At 37.8% G+C, this 21,032-nt stretch overlaps 1 protein-coding gene and 1 long non-coding RNA gene across 2 annotated transcripts; both read left to right on the plus strand.

Annotated features, from left to right (window-relative positions):
• Window positions 1-1,012: 1,012 nt before the first annotated feature.
• TSPAN13 (tetraspanin 13) lies at window positions 1,013-17,657 on the plus strand. Its single transcript, XM_026706369.2, has 6 exons — window positions 1,013-1,275; window positions 6,145-6,312; window positions 8,321-8,401; window positions 9,962-10,075; window positions 13,689-13,799; window positions 14,633-17,657. Exons 1-6 carry the CDS (start codon window positions 1,213-1,215, stop codon window positions 14,705-14,707), a joined length of 612 nt encoding a protein of 203 aa, XP_026562154.1. The 5' UTR covers window positions 1,013-1,212; the 3' UTR covers window positions 14,708-17,657.
• On the plus strand, window positions 2,007-3,980 carry LOC148123967 (uncharacterized). The gene is made up of 3 exons (XR_015740083.1): window positions 2,007-2,159; window positions 3,009-3,063; window positions 3,727-3,980. It is a non-coding gene; the product is annotated as an uncharacterized LOC148123967 (long non-coding RNA).
• Window positions 17,658-21,032: the final 3,375 nt, after the last annotated feature.

The following is a 21,032-nucleotide window of genomic DNA, read 5'->3' on the forward strand; positions in this document are numbered from 1 at the left end:
TGTATGTAGCCAGATTTACTGTTGGAAAGAAAATCCATTTGGCTCAGTTCCAAGCTGGGAAAAAGACACTGGAAACATGGAGGCTGATTGGAAAGAAGGGTTCATTGATTAAGCAGATTGTGACTAATGGCTTTTGTCCTTTGTTGCATCTTGGGTGAGGGGCTGCTTCTAATCCTATCACTCTGCTTATGTTAGCTGTCAAACTTTGCTACAAGCTGTTTTGAAATATCCTGCCTTGAATGGATATCTGCCTGCAGTATTTGCTTTGCTTATGAATAGAGCTATCTAGATAGTTGTCTTCCTCTTTTAATAAGCTCTTTATCTCTTAAGTGCTGGCATCTGCTGTGGGCTATTAAGAAAGACTTGGGGGGAGCTGCTTCCTGCCTCTAAAACGTATTTCTCCATTAGGAGATTTATTTTGCTGTTTAAAATATAATATACCTTTTATAGGATTTATTTAAAAACTTTTGTTTACTTTCTTTTGGCTTTCTGTTATTATTTATTGTTATTCTTTTAGTTTGTCATAGAATTGAAAAAGCAATTAAAAAGAAACACCCAACATGCCAGTAGGCAATTCTTTACAGTCTCCAACTATATGCATTGCAATAGAAACCAGACTTTTGTAAACAAATACCTCAAAAACATAAGAGTGTACAATACCTATCAATCTTAGACTCAGACATAGGAAAGAAATAATAAACAATGATGTTCAACTCATGGGGAAGGCAAAGAGCTGTTCTAAATTTACTTTAACTCAAAATCAATCGTATGCATGCAATTACTTCAGTGAAAAATTTGTTTTTAGGATGACCAATGTCTCCACGATCTTGCTCTAAAAGCTAAAATAAAATAGTGTAGTGACAACGGGAAAGTGCAAATCGTCTCGCACTCTTCCACGACTGCGTTGAAAACCAGGTCGTCGGGCTGCACATATTTGCATATTTTTACCTTTGTCTCCGAAGATCAGCCAATGAGGTTGCCTGCGGTCCACCTCCCCCCTCCCGGAGTTTCTGACTGGCACTGGCTGCTAGCTGGGAAAGAGGGGTTTTCTGACGGCTGTCCCTGCAGTGCCGCCGTGGTCACTCTCGTTCTACCTGCCCTTTTCCACTTCGGGCAGGGGGAGGCAAAGGTTTGTTTTTCCTCCTTTGAAAAAGAGGGGAATTATCTAGATTCGGGGGACGCTGCGGCAGAGACCACAACCGCAGGGGCGCGATGGTTTGCGGCGGCTTCTCTTGTTCCAAGAATTGCCTTTGTGCGCTCAACCTGCTTTACACGGTAAGTCCAGCCACCGCCCGCATTCTCGAACCAGGTGGAAATTGAATGGAAGCCTCTTGCAGTGGGGAAGAGGGAGGGCATGGAAGATCTTGCCGCCGTCCCGAAGTGACTGGTCTTTTCTTCCTGCTGAGCGAAACAACATCACGGAAGGCCTGTAGTTTGCAGGGGGGGAGAAGCAGTGGTGACCGCCAAATATCCCGGAGCAAGTCGCCTTCGCTAAAAACGCTTCTCAAGCGCTACTGTAGCCCATTTGGCAAAGGCGATGCACCTGCCGCGACGAGAAAGAATCTCCACGAGGGACTGCGGGAACTCGAATCTGCTAGAAGCCCCTTTCCTGCAGGCTTTCTTCGGTGGCTAGGCAACAGGGTGTTCTGTTAAACCCCAGATTACGCGCTGGGAGCTCCACGGTTGTGTACTTTGGGGTGACATATCAGCAGGATTATCTGTTTCGAGCAACTGCACAGAGGGCGGTTGTTTAGCCTTCTTCCTCGCCTGAGAGAGAAATCCAACAGTGGGGAAATCTTCACCTGTGGAACGTCTTCCAACTAGGTATTAGCCACAGAGGCGAATATTGACTTGGAAAAGCAAAGTTAGATAATTTGGCTGATAATACTAATTAGCTGAAATATTATTAGTTTTTATCTCTAAAAAGTTTGAGCCTTTTCGTTTTTATTTTATATCCAAGCCTTTGCATGTCCATACTAACTCTAGATGACATTTGTTTAAATTGTGGAGTAATAATCCATAACATCTTACGCTGTATTATTTTAGCTTCTATAACTCTACAAAACTCTGACTTCCATTTGTGCATTTGCACTTGGAAATAAACTATTGCTGAATAGGGAGCCACAAGGTCCCACATCTGACACTTCCTGAAACAGGAGGTAAAATAAGTTGCATCATTGATGCTGCCATCTTGACTTCATTGACTCCTATCCTTCCACTCATTTGTGTGCTTGTTTATTATTAAACGTATTTCTCTCCATCTCACTATCAAGCAACTCCGACCATGATACGAGATTGCAACTCTCATTGCAGGTTGGGACAGATGGAAGCTGCAATCCCACAATATTCAGAGGGATTCAGGCCTTCTAACTGTGTCATCTTATAGGATAATATTCTTTGCTTTTGTGGATTTAAATTGCTCAAAAACTTCTCACATATTTTTAAAGTAGGGTAAAAGAAGAGGAACTACTTTTTCCACTTTTTAATAGTTTACATTAGGAAGCTATTAGAAAATTCACACAATCTGCTCAGCAAAAATTTGCTTAAGCACTTTTCTAAATAAATCATGTCATGTAAAGCCAAATGTACACAACTGAAGTCCCTAAGCAACTAAAGCCAAAAACCTTGGGTATATCTTGACTTTCTTCAAAAGTTGTTACCCAAATATTAAATAAGGAATCATATCAACTATAATTGATTTTAATTACTATTACATGGATGATAGATAGATAGATAGATAGATAGATAGATAGATAGATAGATAGATAGATACTGGGAAGCAGAGTTTCCATACACTATGGTCAGGCCACATGCTACTCTTAGCATACACACCTCTATGTTAGTCCCTGAACCATGATTTACAAGCAAATGGTTGAATCTATGCTACACATTTTGAGAATGCATTGAACGAGCCCATTTAATGCATATCTAAACATTGTTTATTTACTATTAATAATGACTTTGACTACTTTATTTACTACTACTAATTTGCCTTGTTATATCTGTAGTTTTTCTTGGAAGCAGCTGGATGAGTACCACAGAAAGCCAGATTTGTAGATTAAGGTAAACTTCTAGATAGATTTGTTCTAGCAACATTCATAATCTATTCTGGAAGTGTGTAAAACTTTTTCAGAGCAGTAAATACTGACGTCAGGAAATCCCTTTCCAACCTCAGCTCTTTTCCATGGACAGTCATTTTGGTAAGGCTACAGTTAAGTGGTTTTGACATTGGAGCAGTGTGGAATGGAATATGACTTTTCAGGATCATGCTCTACATGATATTACTTTATCCATGACTTTTTGAGCCACAGACTATCCCATAAAACAACTATGGCCATCTTATTTTGCTTACTTTGTTTTTTTGTCTTAAATTAACTTTAAAAAGTTAGAATTCTGATTTTGAAGCGTTAGAAATGTTTTTACTATACTTTAACTTTGCATTAAATTATTAAGCTTTTAAAAATAGAATGTCAAGTCATGCCATTTCTGCAGTAAATTGGAAAGCATTGCAACCTCTAGTATTAGCACACAGATGAAAAACCATCACATCTAGTCAAATCAAGTGATTCAGTTTCCAGATAAGGAAGTAATGGAAAAGTGTGTATCTTGCCACGTCATGTGTAAAGCTGAATAATGTATGTTTAGTTGAGGGTTTGAGGCTTTAATTACTCAAAGCTTGTGTTCCAGATTAGTTTCAATATTGGCCTTTAATGTTCTTATATTTAGAAACCATAGAACCTGGAAAACAAGATTAAGGTGGCAAGACAACAAGAAATTACAGCAATGAAGTCTACTGGGGCTTACAAACAATTACTGGATCCTGTTGAAACTAAACATTTGCAGTTGGAAAATGAGTTTTTTAATTTGAATAACATATATTTGCATCCTTTTATTACATTTGCAGTATTACACAGCAGTGTTATATCATTCCTCTGTAATGGTCCAGCAAGTCAACTTTTAAAATAAATATTTGTTATTGACATCTTGTGCTTGAGTTTTTACTGCATATAGCTAGTTGTAAATGATTTTAAACTATTACTGAATTGCTTTCCTACTTTTTACACCTTATCAAATACTTTTTTTCCTGGCCTAGATTATGAATTCATTGAATACACTTCAACAGTTTGAACTGTACACTTAATTAGACTAATAAAACTGCAATAGAAGAATAATAGTGGAAGTAATGCATGTATCACTATAAATCTACCAGTGGGGATTAAGATATAATTTGGAAACTTCTCAAAACATGGAAATTGCAACAATTTTTGGGACTGGGACTGCTAGTACTAGAGGAAACGATTGGATTGATATATCAAATACATCCCATTTGGCTTTGTGAAAACATCACACAATCCTAGGATTTTCAAATATGTACAATCAAAAAGCCAGATATTTTCAAGAAATAAAGTTTGTACCACTTTATTCTGGATCATTTACGATAAAGCATTACTGAGTATTGCATAAACTTATCAGCTTCTAGGAAGTTGGTGATATCTGCATAATTGTTCAAACCACGTGGGCACACAAGTGGGTTAACCATTTAGCATCTATACCAAATAGAATGGAAGTATTGTTTTGGGAGCTTTGTGTTATGTGATGGTCTACAGGTCAAAAAGTTGCTCAACCTGGTAGTCTCCACATATATTAAGATTGCAACTTTCCGAATTCCCAGACAGTATGGCCAACAATATGTTGGTTTTTGTCTTTGGTGTTATTCTGAATGGCACAAGATTGTAGGTGTTATTATGTATTACATTAGGTCAGTTTTTCAGTACTAGTCTTTTTTACAGAAACAGGAAAGGTGGGAGCTTCCTGCATTTAAAAAGTGATTTCCTTCATTTAAAACACGGCTTCTCAAAAAAAAAAAAGATTGTGCCAAACCTGTCCATTCTGAAATGTGTTGCTAAGGAGGAAATGTGCTATGCAGACTTCAAACTTAATTTTGATTAAGGGCTGTGCAAAAGTAAAAACCTTTATAGGTAGTCCTGGTTTAGTGACTACAGTTGGAACCAGCAACTTGGATGTTAAGCAAAGCTAAATGAAATTACAAATGGACTTGTGATCATACTTCAGCTTTCCTTTCCTTTATAAATTATGACTTGCAATGGTCATAAATGTGAGGATTTATGTGTACGTTAAATTTAAGTTACTATGTTGTTATTGTTGTAATTGCAAGATTACCTGTATTTCATTCAAAAAATTTAATGTGACACAGGTTAATCTCTTTCTCTATCACAAGTGACATATATATTTATTGTCTGCCATCTGCCATAAGTGTGTGAGATTTCTGGACTTCTTTGTGAAGCTGAATTGCCATTTAATTTCCAATGTGGCATTAGTGTTGTGGATTAAAGCGTTAACTTTCCATTGTTCATAGATGTCAAAATATCTTTTTATTAATTAAGGATACATTTTTGTACATTTTTCAAAGGTTAATTATGAGCTGCTGTTACAAAGATTAATTCAAAATTATGAACTAGATGGCAAATTTTAGCTGACCTTGGATGATCTTAAGAGAAAAAAAAGCAACTAATCAGGTCAAACCAGATGAGCACATGGGAGATTGCCAGAAAACTTCAAAATTGTAAGCCAGACAGGGTGCTAAAAATATTCTGGACATATTTCAGAAAAGAAAATGACAAACTACTTCCATAAAGTGGAAAACAACATAAGAGTCAGTTTTTTTCTTTGACTTTTTTCTTGTGATTTTTTTTAAAAAAGCTCATCAAACTTGTGAACATGAACTAAAGTATATTACAATGTTTTTAAAATGCATAATGTAAATTAAAAGTAGCATTTTAAATTTATGACCTATGACTTCTGTCAGCATCTGCTGATTTCCTTTATGATTGTCTCTATTTCCCAAAAGGCACTTTGCATAATTTTAAAACTGCCATAGGCATTTTAGAGAATTAAAGTAGCACATTAAACATGAGATTTTTAAGATCATGAGAATTAAGATGGATTTAACTTTTTAAGCTATTGTGAATATATTTTGTACTCAGCAGAAATGTTTGTGGGAATATTTGGATCAAGATTATGGTACTGATTTGGATATGTTGACCTTTCACTTGGCTAAGGAAGGAACACTAAACTGTTCAACATATGAGCAAAACTTTTCTTCACTTTTTCTCTTTCTTACAGTTGGTCAGCCTGTTGCTGATTGGAATTGCAGCTTGGGGCATTGGCTTTGGCCTCATTTCCAGTTTCCGGGTCGTTGGAGTAGCAGTGGCAGTTGGAATCTTTCTGTTCCTGATTGCTCTGGTGGGATTGATTGGGGCCATCAAACACCACCAGGTCTTGCTTTTCTTTGTATCCTTTGACTTGAAAGTAATCTAACACATTTCCCTTATTTCTCTTTCTTTGAATAACACCTTCATGGTTTCTTCTACTTCATGGCAGGTTCATTAAATGGAAGACAGTATTTTGTTGAAATCATCTAAAGTACAGGAAAATAAGTGGTTCTTTTTTTTTAAACAACTTGACTTCTATCCTTGTTACAAGACTAAAAGTTAATAGTAACATATTTTTCTGGTAGTATAACTGATTTCTTTCAAATGGCTGAAGATTAAATCTTGAGTTTGTTTATTGAGCTCGCAGTTTCCCAGAGAGAAAATTAATTTGACAGCCAATTAATAAGAGTCCATTGAAGTTGAATGGCTAATACATAAATAACTACTGATCAATTTAATGGGGAAAAAGCATTGATTTCAGATAGTATTAGACACTAAATCTTTTTTAAGATAAAGGTGAAAAAAGTGCTCACTGTTCACTATAACATTATTATATTAATAGGTTGCACAATTAGGTTTTTTTAATACATCTCTTGGAGTCAAACAATAGTTTTTAAAGCCTATTTGGATGCTTTATATGTGGCCCTATAATCTTTTTTACTTTTTCAATACCTAACTTGTACATGACTCCTTATATAACAGATAGTACTTGACATACAAGCACAATTGGAACTATAATAATCCATAGTAAGTTGGGGTATAAAGGAACTCACTACATGACTTTCTCCAAATGACATTTATTGTTGGAAACTGATTGGAAAGGTTGCAGATTGCAATCATATCATCTCAGGAAGCAGCAGCCAGTCATAAATGTGAGCCAGTTCCCAAATTGCAATCATGTGGCTGTGGCTGTGTTTGTATACAACAGTCATAAGTACAGGGAATGGTAATACATCACTTTTTTCAAGGTTATTATTTTGTACCATCATTAACAAATGGTTGTAAAGTGAGGATTACCTATAAGGAACAGAAGAGATAGCTGAGTGTGTAAATATTCATGTAGCTTATGTTATCATTTTTCTGCAGAATATTTTATGCAAATTAAACTATATTAAGTTCAGAAATGATTCAGTAGTTAAAGACACTGAACTTGTCAGCTGGAGAGTAGACAGCCTGGGTGTGAGATCTGAGATCTGTGCAATGGGGTGAGCTCCCATTACTTGCCCCAGCTCCTGTCCACCTAGCAATTCAAAAGATGCAAATGCAAGTAATTTAATAAGTACCATTTATTGGGAAGGTGGGAAGGTAACAGCATTCCATGAACCTTTGGCATATAGCCATGTTGGCCACATGACCATGGAAATAGTCTTTGGACAATGCTGGTTCCCCCAGACAAGAAATGGAGATGAGCACCCTACTCTAGAGTTGGAGACGACTGACAGGGAAACCTTTTCCATTAGTTTAGGAAAGAAAGCTTGTATAAAAGGTGGCAGATGTTTACTCCATGGCAGGTAAATTGCTTCACATTCCAGCAAACTTTAACAATATCTCCTCTTATGTGTGAGTATAGTATCCCTCGCTTTTATTTTACATGCAAATTCATGTATTTCAATTGTTACATTAGGAAATAATCTAATTAGGATTGTTCGAGGGGTGTAAGGCAAAGAAGGAGCTGGTGATTCAAGAAGAAGGTCCAGTCAGATTGAAAAATGGCTACTGCAACAAAGCTAGAATGTTTTGGAGGGCACATACAGAATGCTGCAGACTTGCATGTAGCTGACATGATAGCCAGTTTCACTGAATTGGTTGATGGAAGTGGAAATTATATCATAATCATAATCCAAAATGTGTTCCATATGTCATCTCTCCATCCAACTGGGCTTCCTTTAAATCAGACCAAAATAATTTAGTCCTTTAAATTTGTATCTACATTTTATCCACGTGTTTGTGGCATGCTGCCCGGAATCACTTAGTTGAGTTGGGTGGCATACAAGTCAAACAAACAAATAAAATGAATGAATGATCAAACAAACAAATAAATACATTCTTCAAATGCTGTTTTGATGACTTTAACTAAGATACTTCAGTATATGATTATACTCTTGCTAGTGTTTGTTATACAGTTCTCCGTCTCATGTGCTTGTCTGACATTGAATAAAGAACAGCAGGTAAGACATTTCTTATGATAGCTCTATGTAAAATTTATTATGTGGACAATCTACAATTAGATCCACAATAAAAGGTTGATGAAAATTTAATAATTCAAGTCCTAACCAAGGACCTAATTTTTTTAAAGTATGTGTAAGCAGTTTTATTTATTTATTTATTTGTAAAATTAGAGTGTAAAATGTCATAATATTGAGGGATTACTATTTTCAAAGTGCCATTATGGTTATCAGTAGTATCATAGAGAAGATATTCATAGGCAAAGCTGTGGGTGGGCCCGCAGAAGAGCATTTGCTTGTTAATTAGAAAAAAATAACAATTATAAAATGTAGCATATATTCCCCCATTAGATGGAGAAAACAGAGCAGAAGCCTGACTTGAAGAGTATAGGTCTATTTCATTAAGTTTAGAGAATTGTGCTGTGAATGCTCATCCAAAATCTTAACTTTGGTCCCCAGTTCAAGATACTGAGGCCCAGAAGAATTTCAAAGCTAAAGAAGGATTTATCCTAAAAAAAGACCGAAGACTCTAAAGACTCTTTTTATATATAAAAGACAGAACTTGTAACAACTCAAGACATTCTAGAATAGAATTTCTGGTTGAAGAGCTGAAATAATTTTTTTTATAGCAATACTGCTTTAAATATTCATGATAGATTTTTATGAATCTATTGAAACTGGTTATTGACAGCCATGGCTAGACTCACGAGTTCTAGCAGTATACTACTAAGTTGGAGTTAACTCATTCTTTTCTTCTTCTTTTTCCTGATTAAAAATAATGAAATGAGAAGGTTGGCTCTGGAATTGATCCCCTCCCTCATAAATACTGTCCCATTAAGTACTACTACTGTTAATCCATTTTGTGAAACCTTGGCTGTTCCAGTTAGCCAAAACTAAAACAAAAGAAAAAGGACAGATTAACAAAATAGAGAAACCAAATTATCTGTTGCCTGAAGCCTTTCACCTTAATGTGACAGAAATATCAGTTAAATAGATACTGCAAACAACTTCAATTTAGCTGCAGGTTACACAGACTTTTGAGTAGCATCTTTTAACACATTTAAGATAATCCCAGTCTCTTCACATTCATAGTTTATGCTTGGGTGTAAATCAGTATGCTGGCTAAGGAATTATGAGAGCTGAAGTCCATATACCTTAAAGTTTCCAAATCTGTAAAACTGATTTAAAATAATTTTTGAGCAAACAGAACCCAAAATACAGACATTTCTCCCCATTATCTCCAATATGGCAAAGGAAATGAAGCAGCAGCAATGTAAGTATTTTTTGTGAGCAAGCAAAAATGGGAGAGAGGGAGGGGTGATTTTCTACATAAGAAAAAAATATTGATACTATCCACTGAGGACAAACAAATCCAAGACAGTGACAGTTTTAAAAGTATGAGAAAAATAAGGAAATAAAATGAATAATTAAAATCTGGAAAATGATTCTGTTTGCATTGGTGGTTCAGATATAATTAGCAAACGAGTTTTTATGTAGAAATGTATATCAAACTAATAGCAAAGTTCGGTTCTTGGCTGCTAAATAATTTACTTGTGTTTATAGAACAAACTTCTAGAGGTTGGGTGGAACAACACAAACAATGCAAGGCAGGATATTCAGCGGAATTTAAACTGTTGCGGCTTCTATAATGTCAGTGATGATATCTCTTGTTCTGCTGTAAGTTGACTTTTTTATGTTGTGTTTTTGAAAAACCTTGCTACCATATATGTACTTTGCTTGTCTGTCCCTCTTGGATCTGTAAGGTTCTATCTTTGAAACCCATAATCCATTGCTTGTATTTGATTATAATAGATACAGTTATAGTATATTTGGGGGGGGAAAATAATATGAAAAGTTGCATCCATATCTTCTTTCAAGATCTGTCCAAGAAGCGGAATTCATAAGCACTATGGCAGTCCTGGATTTGGTATAGCTTATTGGGGATCCATTTGACAGCAGAGGTCACACCCCTAGATATGGTTTTCATCTTTGTACAGTGACAATGTGGTTGAATAATGTTAATTCATTCCTTGCCATGGTCCTGGAGTTCTAATAGAAACATTGTAGGGATTTGGCTTATCTCAGGCAATTTATAAATCCAATGGGTTTTCAGAGAGATTGAGGTTATTCCTAAATCCTGTGACCAGTTCAGCTGAGAATTCCACCTAAGTGAACTCTGTGATTATGGATCTTATGGAGTTCATACATGAGTTCTGGAAGATGAAACAACATAAGAGATACCTAGAGGATTGCTAAGACAAAATGCTAATAAGACAAAAAACAAATCTGACAGGCCACAATTGAAATTATGTATTAGAGACTCATCTTGTTACAATAAGATGTTGAAATGAAGTAGCATTTACCTGGACAATGTTAGTATGCAATTTGGAAATTGCATCTGTTTCTTAACTGGGAGGCCTTTTGATCTTATTCATGTCTTAGTCACTCCTAATTCAACTACTGCTATATGACATTATCCTTGATGACTGCTTGGAAGTTTTAACTGGTCCAGAATACAACATGTTCATAATTCTTAATGCTGTGAGATTTGCCCATGTTATATCATTGTGGTGCTGCACTGGTTCTCAGTTCGCTCCCAGGTGCAATTCAAAGGCTTTAAAGCAGGGGTCACCAACCTTTTGGACCTCAGGTACCATCAAACTCATAATTTTAAATCCCGAGGACAACTAATATAAATTTTGACTGATGGTGGTTTGCTGATGTTGGGGAGAGAGGGAGAGAGAGATATCTGATCTAACCTCTCTCCTTCTCTTCCTTCCTCTCTTCTCTCTCTTTCTCTTTCTTTCTCTCTCTCTCTCTCTCTCTCTCTCACACACACACACACACACACACACACAAACACACAGAGGCAGGGGTGGTATTCAATTTTCCTAACAACTGGTTATTGCAGTGGCCTCCAACCTTTTTTGTGCCACGGCCCGGTACCGGCATCACAAAATAATCTGTGGCCTGGTACCAGCATCAGCACGCATGGCAAGGCTAGCCGAGTGACTGGCCAGCCAGCTGTCCCCCGCTTCTCCCCGCCACCTTCAACTCCTCCTTTGTACCTTTGTCTATGGGCTTCGGGACGGCTTCAGGACGGTCGCTCGGCTCGGCTCGCCTTGCCTTGGGTCCTGAAAGAATCGTCGCGCCTTAGTTTTGTTCAAAGCCACCACCCCCCTTCGATGAAACTAAGGCTCGAGGATTCCTTCAGGACCCAAATGCCACTTTCCAACCGGAAAAGCTCACTGGAAGCACTTTCTCATCAAAACAAGATGGCAGCGCCCAGCAAACCGGTGGCCTGGTAGAAAATGTTCCATGGACTGGTCCCGGTCCGTGGCCCGGTGGTTGGGGACCCCTGGGTTATTGGGCATGGCCTAATTTGTGAGTGTAGCTTGGTGGTCATATGACTGGCCGGGCATGGCTTGTATGTAAATATTATAAATATTTATATAAATATTGATTTTTTTATATAAAAAGAGCAACTTTTACCCCAAATCAGGCAAAGCAGGCAGGCAGATTGAGTTGCTCACAAAAACACAGATTCATTCAGAGATCTGTGAGATTGGTTAGCTGAGTCTGTCACATAAAATTTGCTTGCAAGCAAACTCACAAAATTAACTCACAACACACCGTGTACATAAATATTGATTTTTTTTATTTAAAAAAGAGCAACTTTTACCCAAAATCAGGCAAAGTAGGCAGGCAGATTGAGTTGCTCATAGAATTACAGATTCACTTCAATAGATCTGTGTTTCTGGCATCATCTATCTGAGTCTGCAACTGAATAATAGAACCTTCAGTCCTAAGGGAGGTTCGGCTCTGTTTAAAAGCAGAGCCGAAGATCTAAAGATTAGCTAGAAAGCAAGAAAATCAATGATTTCCTGCTTTCTAGCTAATCTAAATCTCCCAGCACAGCAAAACAGTTGATGGTCCAGGGAACAAAAAAAGCAAAAATAGCAACTTAGCAGGCAAGTTTACCAGGTAAGGAGTTAGTGGTGAGGAGGGTTCCTGCAGGCCCTTGTGGGTGGCATAGCATTGTGTTCCTGCACAGTCTGGATTAATTGCTTTGGGGGAGTGCTTTGGGGGTGACATTTCTCTGCGGACTGCCAAAATTTTCTCGCAGACCCCCAGTGGCCATGGCCCACCGGTTGGTGACCACTTCTTTAAAGGACTTCATAGCACAGGTCACCTTATTTGCCTATCTACCTATCCCATCAAATCTGATGGATGAACAGAAGGCTCTGTCAACAGTGTCTTTTGGCATGACCTTGGGGGATGTTTTATCTGTTGAGGTGCTGGCTTTACAGAACAGACTCTCTGTTCTGACCAAGGCTTCCTGAGACACCAGCAAACACACGTTAAATCCAAAACCCCTTTTATTTTAATTCAACGGCTGTGAATGATCGTCATTCACAGCCAGTTATAAACCATGAGTCACAACCATGAATCTCAACCAGTTATAAATAGTCCCATGGAAGTCACCAAAGTTCTTCGGGAAAAGTCTGATAAGAATGCACCTTTATCTTACTTGAAGTGCTGCCAATGACTAAAGTACCAATTAGTCTTTCAAAACCAAATGGAGCACAAATTCACCATGGAGCTTTCAGGTTCCAAACCGACCAGCAAAGACAACGTTGCTTCCTGCAAAGGTTCCTGTCCCTTTGGACTTCCTTTATATCTTATGAGAGGGGCAATCACCTCCAAGCCTTTGTCTTAGAGTCACCCCTTTGTCTTAACTGCTCTTGTCTTCTGGCAGCTCTGCACATACATGCACTGGGAACATGCTTCCCTTGTTCCTCTGCCTCACTGCTGTCAGATTCTGGAGGCTCCTGAGTCAGCACATAACTCCCAGATGGCCCTGGCCCCATCTCTGTATCAGATGCAGAACCATCGTCCGAGTCTTCCCCAGACTCCCGGACTTGCCCATGTTCTTTCCCACCGTCCAATTCTGCTGCAGTCTCCACAGGCTGCCAGCAGACCACAACACACTCCCTTGAGATCTAGATGACCCCTTTTCTCTTGACTCTTCTCCTAGCTTATGAGCCAAGATGTAACATGAAACCAAACTATGAGAAATTATCATGAGATTTTTATGTCACCTGGTTAAACTGTGAAAGTCTTTAATTTGGGAGGAGGGAGTATTTATAATATGTTGGTTTAATTATTGTTAGCTGCCCACTGTTATATTAAGTGTGTGTTGGGACTACAAATATTTTAAATAGCATATATATCTGTGCATGTAGCTATAGATAACTTCCTAATAATGAATTGAAATGATTGTTTGTAGGAATGTTTTGAAACACAGATCTGTAAACCCTGTGCACCTATAATTAAGGAATATTCTGGAATGGTCTTGAGATTTGTAGGAGGTATTGGTCTCTTCTTTAGTTTCACAGAGGTAAGTGCAAAATAAGTGTAAACCAGGGGTGTCAAACTCACCTTGTCACAGCGGTGTCAGATGACATATAGGGACTTTTTTCCCTTCACTAAACCAGGCATAGGTGTGGCCAGCGCATGAAGCATCTGGCCTATGGGCCAGGAGTTTGACAGCTCTGGTATAAACCATTGTGTATGTTTATGTGATTTGGAGAACTTTATAATATAATTTTTTTCTACGAAAGTATTATAGTTGGTATGAAGAAGCATGTTTCTCTTCTATAAAAGTAAAAATATTTTTATTTCTTAGCAAGATAATATACACTATATACAGATAATATACAGATAATATTTCATTGTCAGGTAAAGTTAAAATCCTATACAGTTACTTAAATGAGTGAATGTCATTGAATTTACTGTTTATTATTTCTGTAGAGGTATCATGCATCGAACCATTGTCAGTTATAGCTTATTTCTGGTGATTACACGAACAGTCCATTTTATTTTCTAGGAATGTGCACACTTAAAAAATAATCAGGGGAAGGTACCTTAAAGTATCCATGTCTTTTTTCAGATTTTCTCATTATCTTGAAAAAAAATTAAAAGTCTGTCTTCAGATTTCATAAAAGTTCAATTTCATAGGTTATTCTAAAGTTGAAAATTGGTATATTGTTTACTCATAGATATTATTCCATCATATATGAATATATGATGAGTCAGGAGCATATATGAATATATGATGAGTCAGGAGCATTGCATACAGAGAATATTTATAAATGAAGTGATGTAGTGCTGAAAGATGCTGCAATATATTATGAAGTTTTAACAGATGCTTGCTTTCTTTTCTTCCCTCAGATCCTAGGAGTGTGGCTTACTTACAGATACAGGAATCAGAAAGATCCACGTGCAAATCCTAGTGCATTTCTTTGACCTGGAAATGTTTTCAGGGACTAAAATTTTTTCCCCTTGTGGTTTTAAAAAGCTGAATTCTCCACTGATCTGTCTACTCTCCATGTTAATTGGGGGGCGTGTGCCTTTGAGCTAAGAAAATAGATCTAGAACTGCTTTTCATCCTGTTTTCTAGTGTTCTTTGAAGGAAATAGCCTGAAGTGCTCGTTGTCAATTGTATAACTAAACAGAATATGAATTCTGTAGGAATGTAGTGATCCAGTAGAATTATTCATGGTGTTATTTTTAATTTAAGGAAGGATTTATTTGGTCTAATATATTTCATTTGTCATAATTTCTTTCTTTGATCTATTTCTTCCTCCTTTTTGAAAGACTAATTTACTGGCTTCAGTGCATTTCATTTAAAATATGTTAAAGAAATTGTGCTATTGTTTCTGAAACTGGCATTAATTTAGAAGAAACCCTTCAAATAATGACTTGATAATTGAAAACTAATCATTTTTAATGATTGGGGATTATACCTATCAACTCCTCTCCAATTTTTGGATCTGTTTAAGATAGAAATGCAAATCAGTTCAGTATTGTCCATTAACTTCAGTCGTGGCTATATCAGTAGTGATTCTCTTTAAGCTCAAAAACAGATTATGTCTAAATCAACTAATTTACCTCAGCTCTAAAAGACATAAAATCATTTGGCAGGGATGTGATTCGGTAGTGTTGAAAAAGCACTACGCAATGTAAAACCATCTCTATCTATTGGACCGGACAGAATGTGTGCCTACTTCTTTAAAATGCTATCCACTGCCATAGCTGAACCTCTAAGCATAATCTTCAAAAAATCTTTCAGGACCAGCTCCTTGCCAAAACTATGGTCACAAGCCACAGTAATCCCCATCTTCAAAAAGGGAGACCCCAGCCTAGTTGAAAATTACATACCAACTGTCTAATGAACAATTTGGTTTCAGAAAAAAAACTATTCTGCAATCTGCAACTCTTACACTGCAAAAACATATGGACCACACAACTCGATCAGGGCAAAGCAATAGATGCAATCTACATAGACTTCTGTAAAGCCTTTGATTCAGTGGTACATGACAAACTACTCCTAAAACTAAAATCTTATGGTGTCTCTGGACACCTGCATAACTGGATAGAAGCATTCCTGTCAAACAGACAACAAATGGTCAAAATTGGGAGCGTCCTATCAAATTCTGTAGCTGTCAACAGTGGTGTCCCCCAGGGCAGTGTTCTAGGACCAGCTCTCTTCATACTCTACATAAATGATCTCTGTCATCATATTAAGAGCAACTGCATTCTCTTCGCTGATGATGTAAAGCTATTCAACACCACAGACTATGCTGCTACCCTTGAAAAAGACCTCGACTATGTATCAGAATCGTCAAACAAATGGCAACTTCAAATCTCAACAAATGAATGCTCTGTCTTACATATTGGCAAAAAAAATCAGAAAATAAAATACAGGCTGAATAGTCAAGAACTTGTTGATGATCCAAACTCTGTCAAGGATCTTGGAATACTCATCTCTAAGGATCTAAGTGCTAGAGCCCACTGTAACTACATAGCCAAAAAGGCATTAAGAGTTGTTAACCTAATCTTACATAGCTTTTTCTCTGGTAATATTACACTACTAACTAGAACATACAAAACATTTGCTAGACCAATACTTGAATACAGCTCATCAGTCTGGAACCCATATTACATATCTGATATTAGCACAGTTGAGAAAGTCCACAAATATTTCACAAGAAGAGTTCTCCACTCTTCTACTCGTTGCAGAATACCTTATGCCACCAGACTCGAAATTCTAGACCTAGAAAACCTAGAACTACGCTGCCTTCAGTCCGATCTAAATATAGTATATAAAATCATACATTGCAATGTCCTACCTGTCAATGAATACTTCAGCTTCAACACAAGAGCAAACAATAGATATAAACTCAAGGTTATTCGCACCAAATTTGATTGCAGGAAATACGACTTCAGAACAGAGTGGGAAATGTCAGGAATACTCTACCTGACTCTGTGATTTCTTCCCCAAACCCCCAAAACTTTTACTTTAGACTTTCTACTATTGACCTTTCCTAAGGTTGACCTTCCCTTTCCTAAGAGATCTGTAGTGGGCCTACCGTCTCTGTCCTATTGTTTCTTTTATTTTTCTTATATGTATCCATGTATTCATAACTATGTTTTTACTTATACCTATTATCTTGTAAGCAATTGACAAACCACATAAAATAAATAAAAAATAAATAGTGGGATTCAAAATTTTTTTACTATCAGTTCTATAGGTGTGGCTTGGTGGGCATGGCATCGCTTGGTGGGCATGGCTTGGTGGGCATGACAGGGGAAGGATACTGTAAAATCTCCATTCCCACTCTACTCTAGGACAAGGATATTGTAAAATCTCCATTCCCACCCCACTCCAGGGGAAGGTTAGTGCAAAATCCCCATTTCTTCCACACTTCACTAACCTGCTTTCCAGCTCTGTTCTCCTGTGCAGGGCAACAAAAGAAGACCCAGCCGATAACCTGGGACTTGAGAGGCAGAGAATACATGCTGGTGGAACCAGTCAGAGGTGGTATTTGCCAGTAGTTCTCTGAACTACTCAAAATTTCCACTACCGGTTTTCCAGAACTGGTGAGAACCTGCTGAATACCACCTCTGATGTGTTTGGATATTATCCAACATTATACATTTTGGAAGGCTGACTATTAGGGCTTTTTTTCACTGCTCAGTATATGAACACAGTAAGAAAGAGAAATGAATTTTCACAGTATACTAAATTTGTACAACTTGTGTAACATAAAATGATAAATGGGGAAGCATAGTGTGTAGTTGGCTTGTCATGGTAAGACATAGATGCTAGGAGGTTTTGGGGAAGTGGCAATTCCTTTTTGTCAGCTTCTGCGGGAGTTTGCTGAAACTTGTTAAATAAAACACTTTACTCACAGTCCTGGTGTGGCAATGTGTGTTTTTTATGGCTTGTTTCCTCCAACAGCAGCAACAAACAGTAAGTCCAAGCAAAGCCAGCGCTGAGAACGTCTGCCTCTCAGTGCTTTTTATAATCTCTTTCCACCCCCGATCATTAGCTAACACCTACCCCTAACAACTACCCAACATCCGTCTTCACTCATCCATGCTGCCACCCACCTGGATTCTAACCATGGTCCAAACTCCCAGACAACACCTCCCCTTTATCCCGGGTGTCTTTCTACCCCAATCCCCCATATGAAATGCCGACCAACCGATACTATATTCCGAAATGTTTTCCGGCTGGTCGTGCTGAGAAGAGGGAGAGGCGTTTTGCCTAGAAAGTTGCAAAACACTGAACAGCTGACAAGGCAATCTCAGGTGGTCATGCTGAACAGCTGACAAAGCAGTCTCTCAACCGGTAGCTTCAACCATGATGATGTGTCGGGCTTTTTTTCATCGACAGCGTTGGTGAAACCTGACATGGGGAGAGGAGGGTGTGCTTGGCGTCATCAGATGTCACTGACCTGGGATCATCAGGAAGGATAACTTGCCCCAGTCTTGAGGACATGATTATGTGTCAGGCTTCATTTCATCAGCAGCGTTGTTGAAGCCTGTCATGCAGCCACCTCTACCGTGTGTCTCTCTGAAACAAAAAACAAGCAATAACTATCTTGTATATACAATTTCCCCTTCCCTGCCCACTTTTGTGGAGTATTTCTATGGAACCACCACCACAACTGGGGAGTGGACACATCTGTACATGGTATCCATGCTGCGTCTGATAGTGGATACCCCTTCCAGCTAACTAGATATTGCAGGATACCCCATCGTCGACGTGAATCGAGTATCTTGTCAATTTCATAATGATCATCCTGTATTGGTCCTAGTGTAGTCACTCTTGGTTCTTGTCTGGCCATATTGGCTGGTTTTAGTAGATTAATGTGGAATACGGGATGAATTCATTTAAAATGAGATGGCAGTTGAAGACCCACCGTTACTGGATTTATGATTCATAATATTCAAAATGGTCCAATATATTTTGGTCCTAATTTTTTCTTATTTAGACCCAGGTGTATTTATTTGTTGATAGACCCAATCTCCAATATTATATGGTTTTTGGTCGGATCATTTCTTGTTGCCTTGGGTTTTATACGCTTCTTGTGCCTTTTTTAAATGCAATTCGAACTGAGTCCCATTGTTTCTTTATATTGGCTGCCCACGTAGTGGTATTAAGAGTGTCTTGGGTTTGTTCAGCCTGCAGCCATTCCAGTATAGGTACAAATTCCATCCCATTAACTATTTGAAAGAGAGAATAACTGATGCTACTATGTACCGCATTATTATATGCAACTTCAGCATATGGCAGTAAAGTTGTCCAATTGCTTTGTTGATAATTAACATAACACTGGAGATATTGTTCAATGGCTGCATTAGCTCTTTCGGCTGCTCCATTGGTAGCTGTACCATGTGTCAATCCAATTGCATAGATGAATTCATGCCAAAATTTGGATGTAAACTGCATTCCTCTATTGGATATAATTCTTTTGGGCACTCCATGTAACTGTTATGTATGTTGTATAAATAATTGTGCTAATTTTTTAGCTGATGGTATTCCTTTGCACAGTACAAAATGCACCTGTTTTGAAAATAAATCAATAATAGTCCATATAACTGTGCACCCATTATTATCTGGTAGATCCACTATGAAATTCATCCCAATTTCTTACTAAGGTTTCGTTGGTTCAGATACAGACTGCAATAAACCTGTTGGCTTTCCTATTTTTGTTTTATTTATCATACACACTGGACAGGATTTCACATACGTTTTGATATCCAATCACATGCCTGGCCACCAAAACTGTCATTTTGCCAAATGTAATGTTTTCAGGAATCCATAATGTCCTGCTTGCTTAACATCATGACATCGTTTCAGCACCACTGATCTTAATACGTTTGGTATATAAATTTTGTTCCCATGCCAGGCAATACCATCTTTCATTTCTGCTTGATTTACATTATGTATTAACCAATCATCTTCTGCTAACAACACAGGCAGGTCTGGTGCAAGTATAGTGGCTTTTAATCCTTCGGCTTGATCAATTATCGGTATAAGTGGTTAATTCTCACATTGACTACAATACTGTGGAAGTCGGGATAAAGCATCCGCCATAAAGTTTTTCCCTGATGGAACATATTTCAATGTGAACTTAAACCTTCAAAAAAATAAAGCCCAATGAACTTGTTTCGGTGATAAGCAATGTGGATTTTGGAGGGCTTCCAAATTTTTATGGTCAGTCCACACCTCAAAAGGTTTTGGACTGCCCTCCAACAAATGTCTCCAGGTCAATAATGACCAATGAACCATGAAAGCTTCCTTCTCCCAGATCACCCAATTACGTTCATTTGGACTGAATTTATGAGAAGTGTATGTACACGGGTGTAAAACCCCATCCGCATTCCTTTGCAGTAGCTCAGCTCCTACTGCTATGTCACTGGCATCTGCCTCAAACACAAAGGGTAACTCTACATCTGGATGTTTCAACACAGATTCTCTCACATACAAATCCTTTAGGTTGTTAAATGCCTGTTGACATATATCTGTCCGTGGCAGCCTAGTATTTCCCTTTGTATTTTTAATCTTGATAGATTTTGTCTTTAATAAATCTGTTAAAGGTAGAGTAATATTGGCAAAACAAGGAATGAACTGCTAATAAAAATTCGCAAACCCCAAGAAACTCTGCAACTGTTTCCTAGTGGTTGGGGCTTGCCACTTTAACATGGTTTCTACTTTCTTGGGGTCTATCTCAATACCTCATTCAGAAATATGGTAACCTAGATAATCCACTCACATTTTGAGAGTTTCACATAAAGTTGAGCGTCTAACAGTTTTTTGAGTACTTGTCTGAATAATTGGATATGTTCTTGTTCAGACTTTGAATAAATTAAAATATCGTCCAAATAAACCCAAACTCCTCTACATAAATGTTCATATAAAATGTCATTTATCAGCTGCATAAATACAGTTGGAGCTCCCTGCAGCCTTAATGGCATTACCTTATAACAATAACTACCCAGTGGACAATTAAACATCGTCTTCCATTTGTCTCCTTCTCTAATTCGTACTCTATAATACACTTCTTGTAGATCAAGTTTTGTAAATATGCGGCCTTGTGCTAAGGTAGTAAGCAAGTCTTTCATTAATGGTAATGGATATAACGGTTCTGCACAGATGGCATTCAACCCTCGAACCCTCAACCCACATATAGATGTAAGCTACCATCTTTTTCTTCATGGAATAACACAGATGCTGCCACATGGGACCTACTTGGGGTGATAAATCCCCTCTTTAAAT

Source organism: Pseudonaja textilis, chromosome Z (genome assembly GCF_049901715.1).
Source record: "Pseudonaja textilis isolate UNSWEBS1 chromosome Z, rPseTex1.2, whole genome shotgun sequence".
Classification (NCBI taxonomy): Eukaryota; Metazoa; Chordata; class Lepidosauria; order Squamata; family Elapidae; genus Pseudonaja; species Pseudonaja textilis.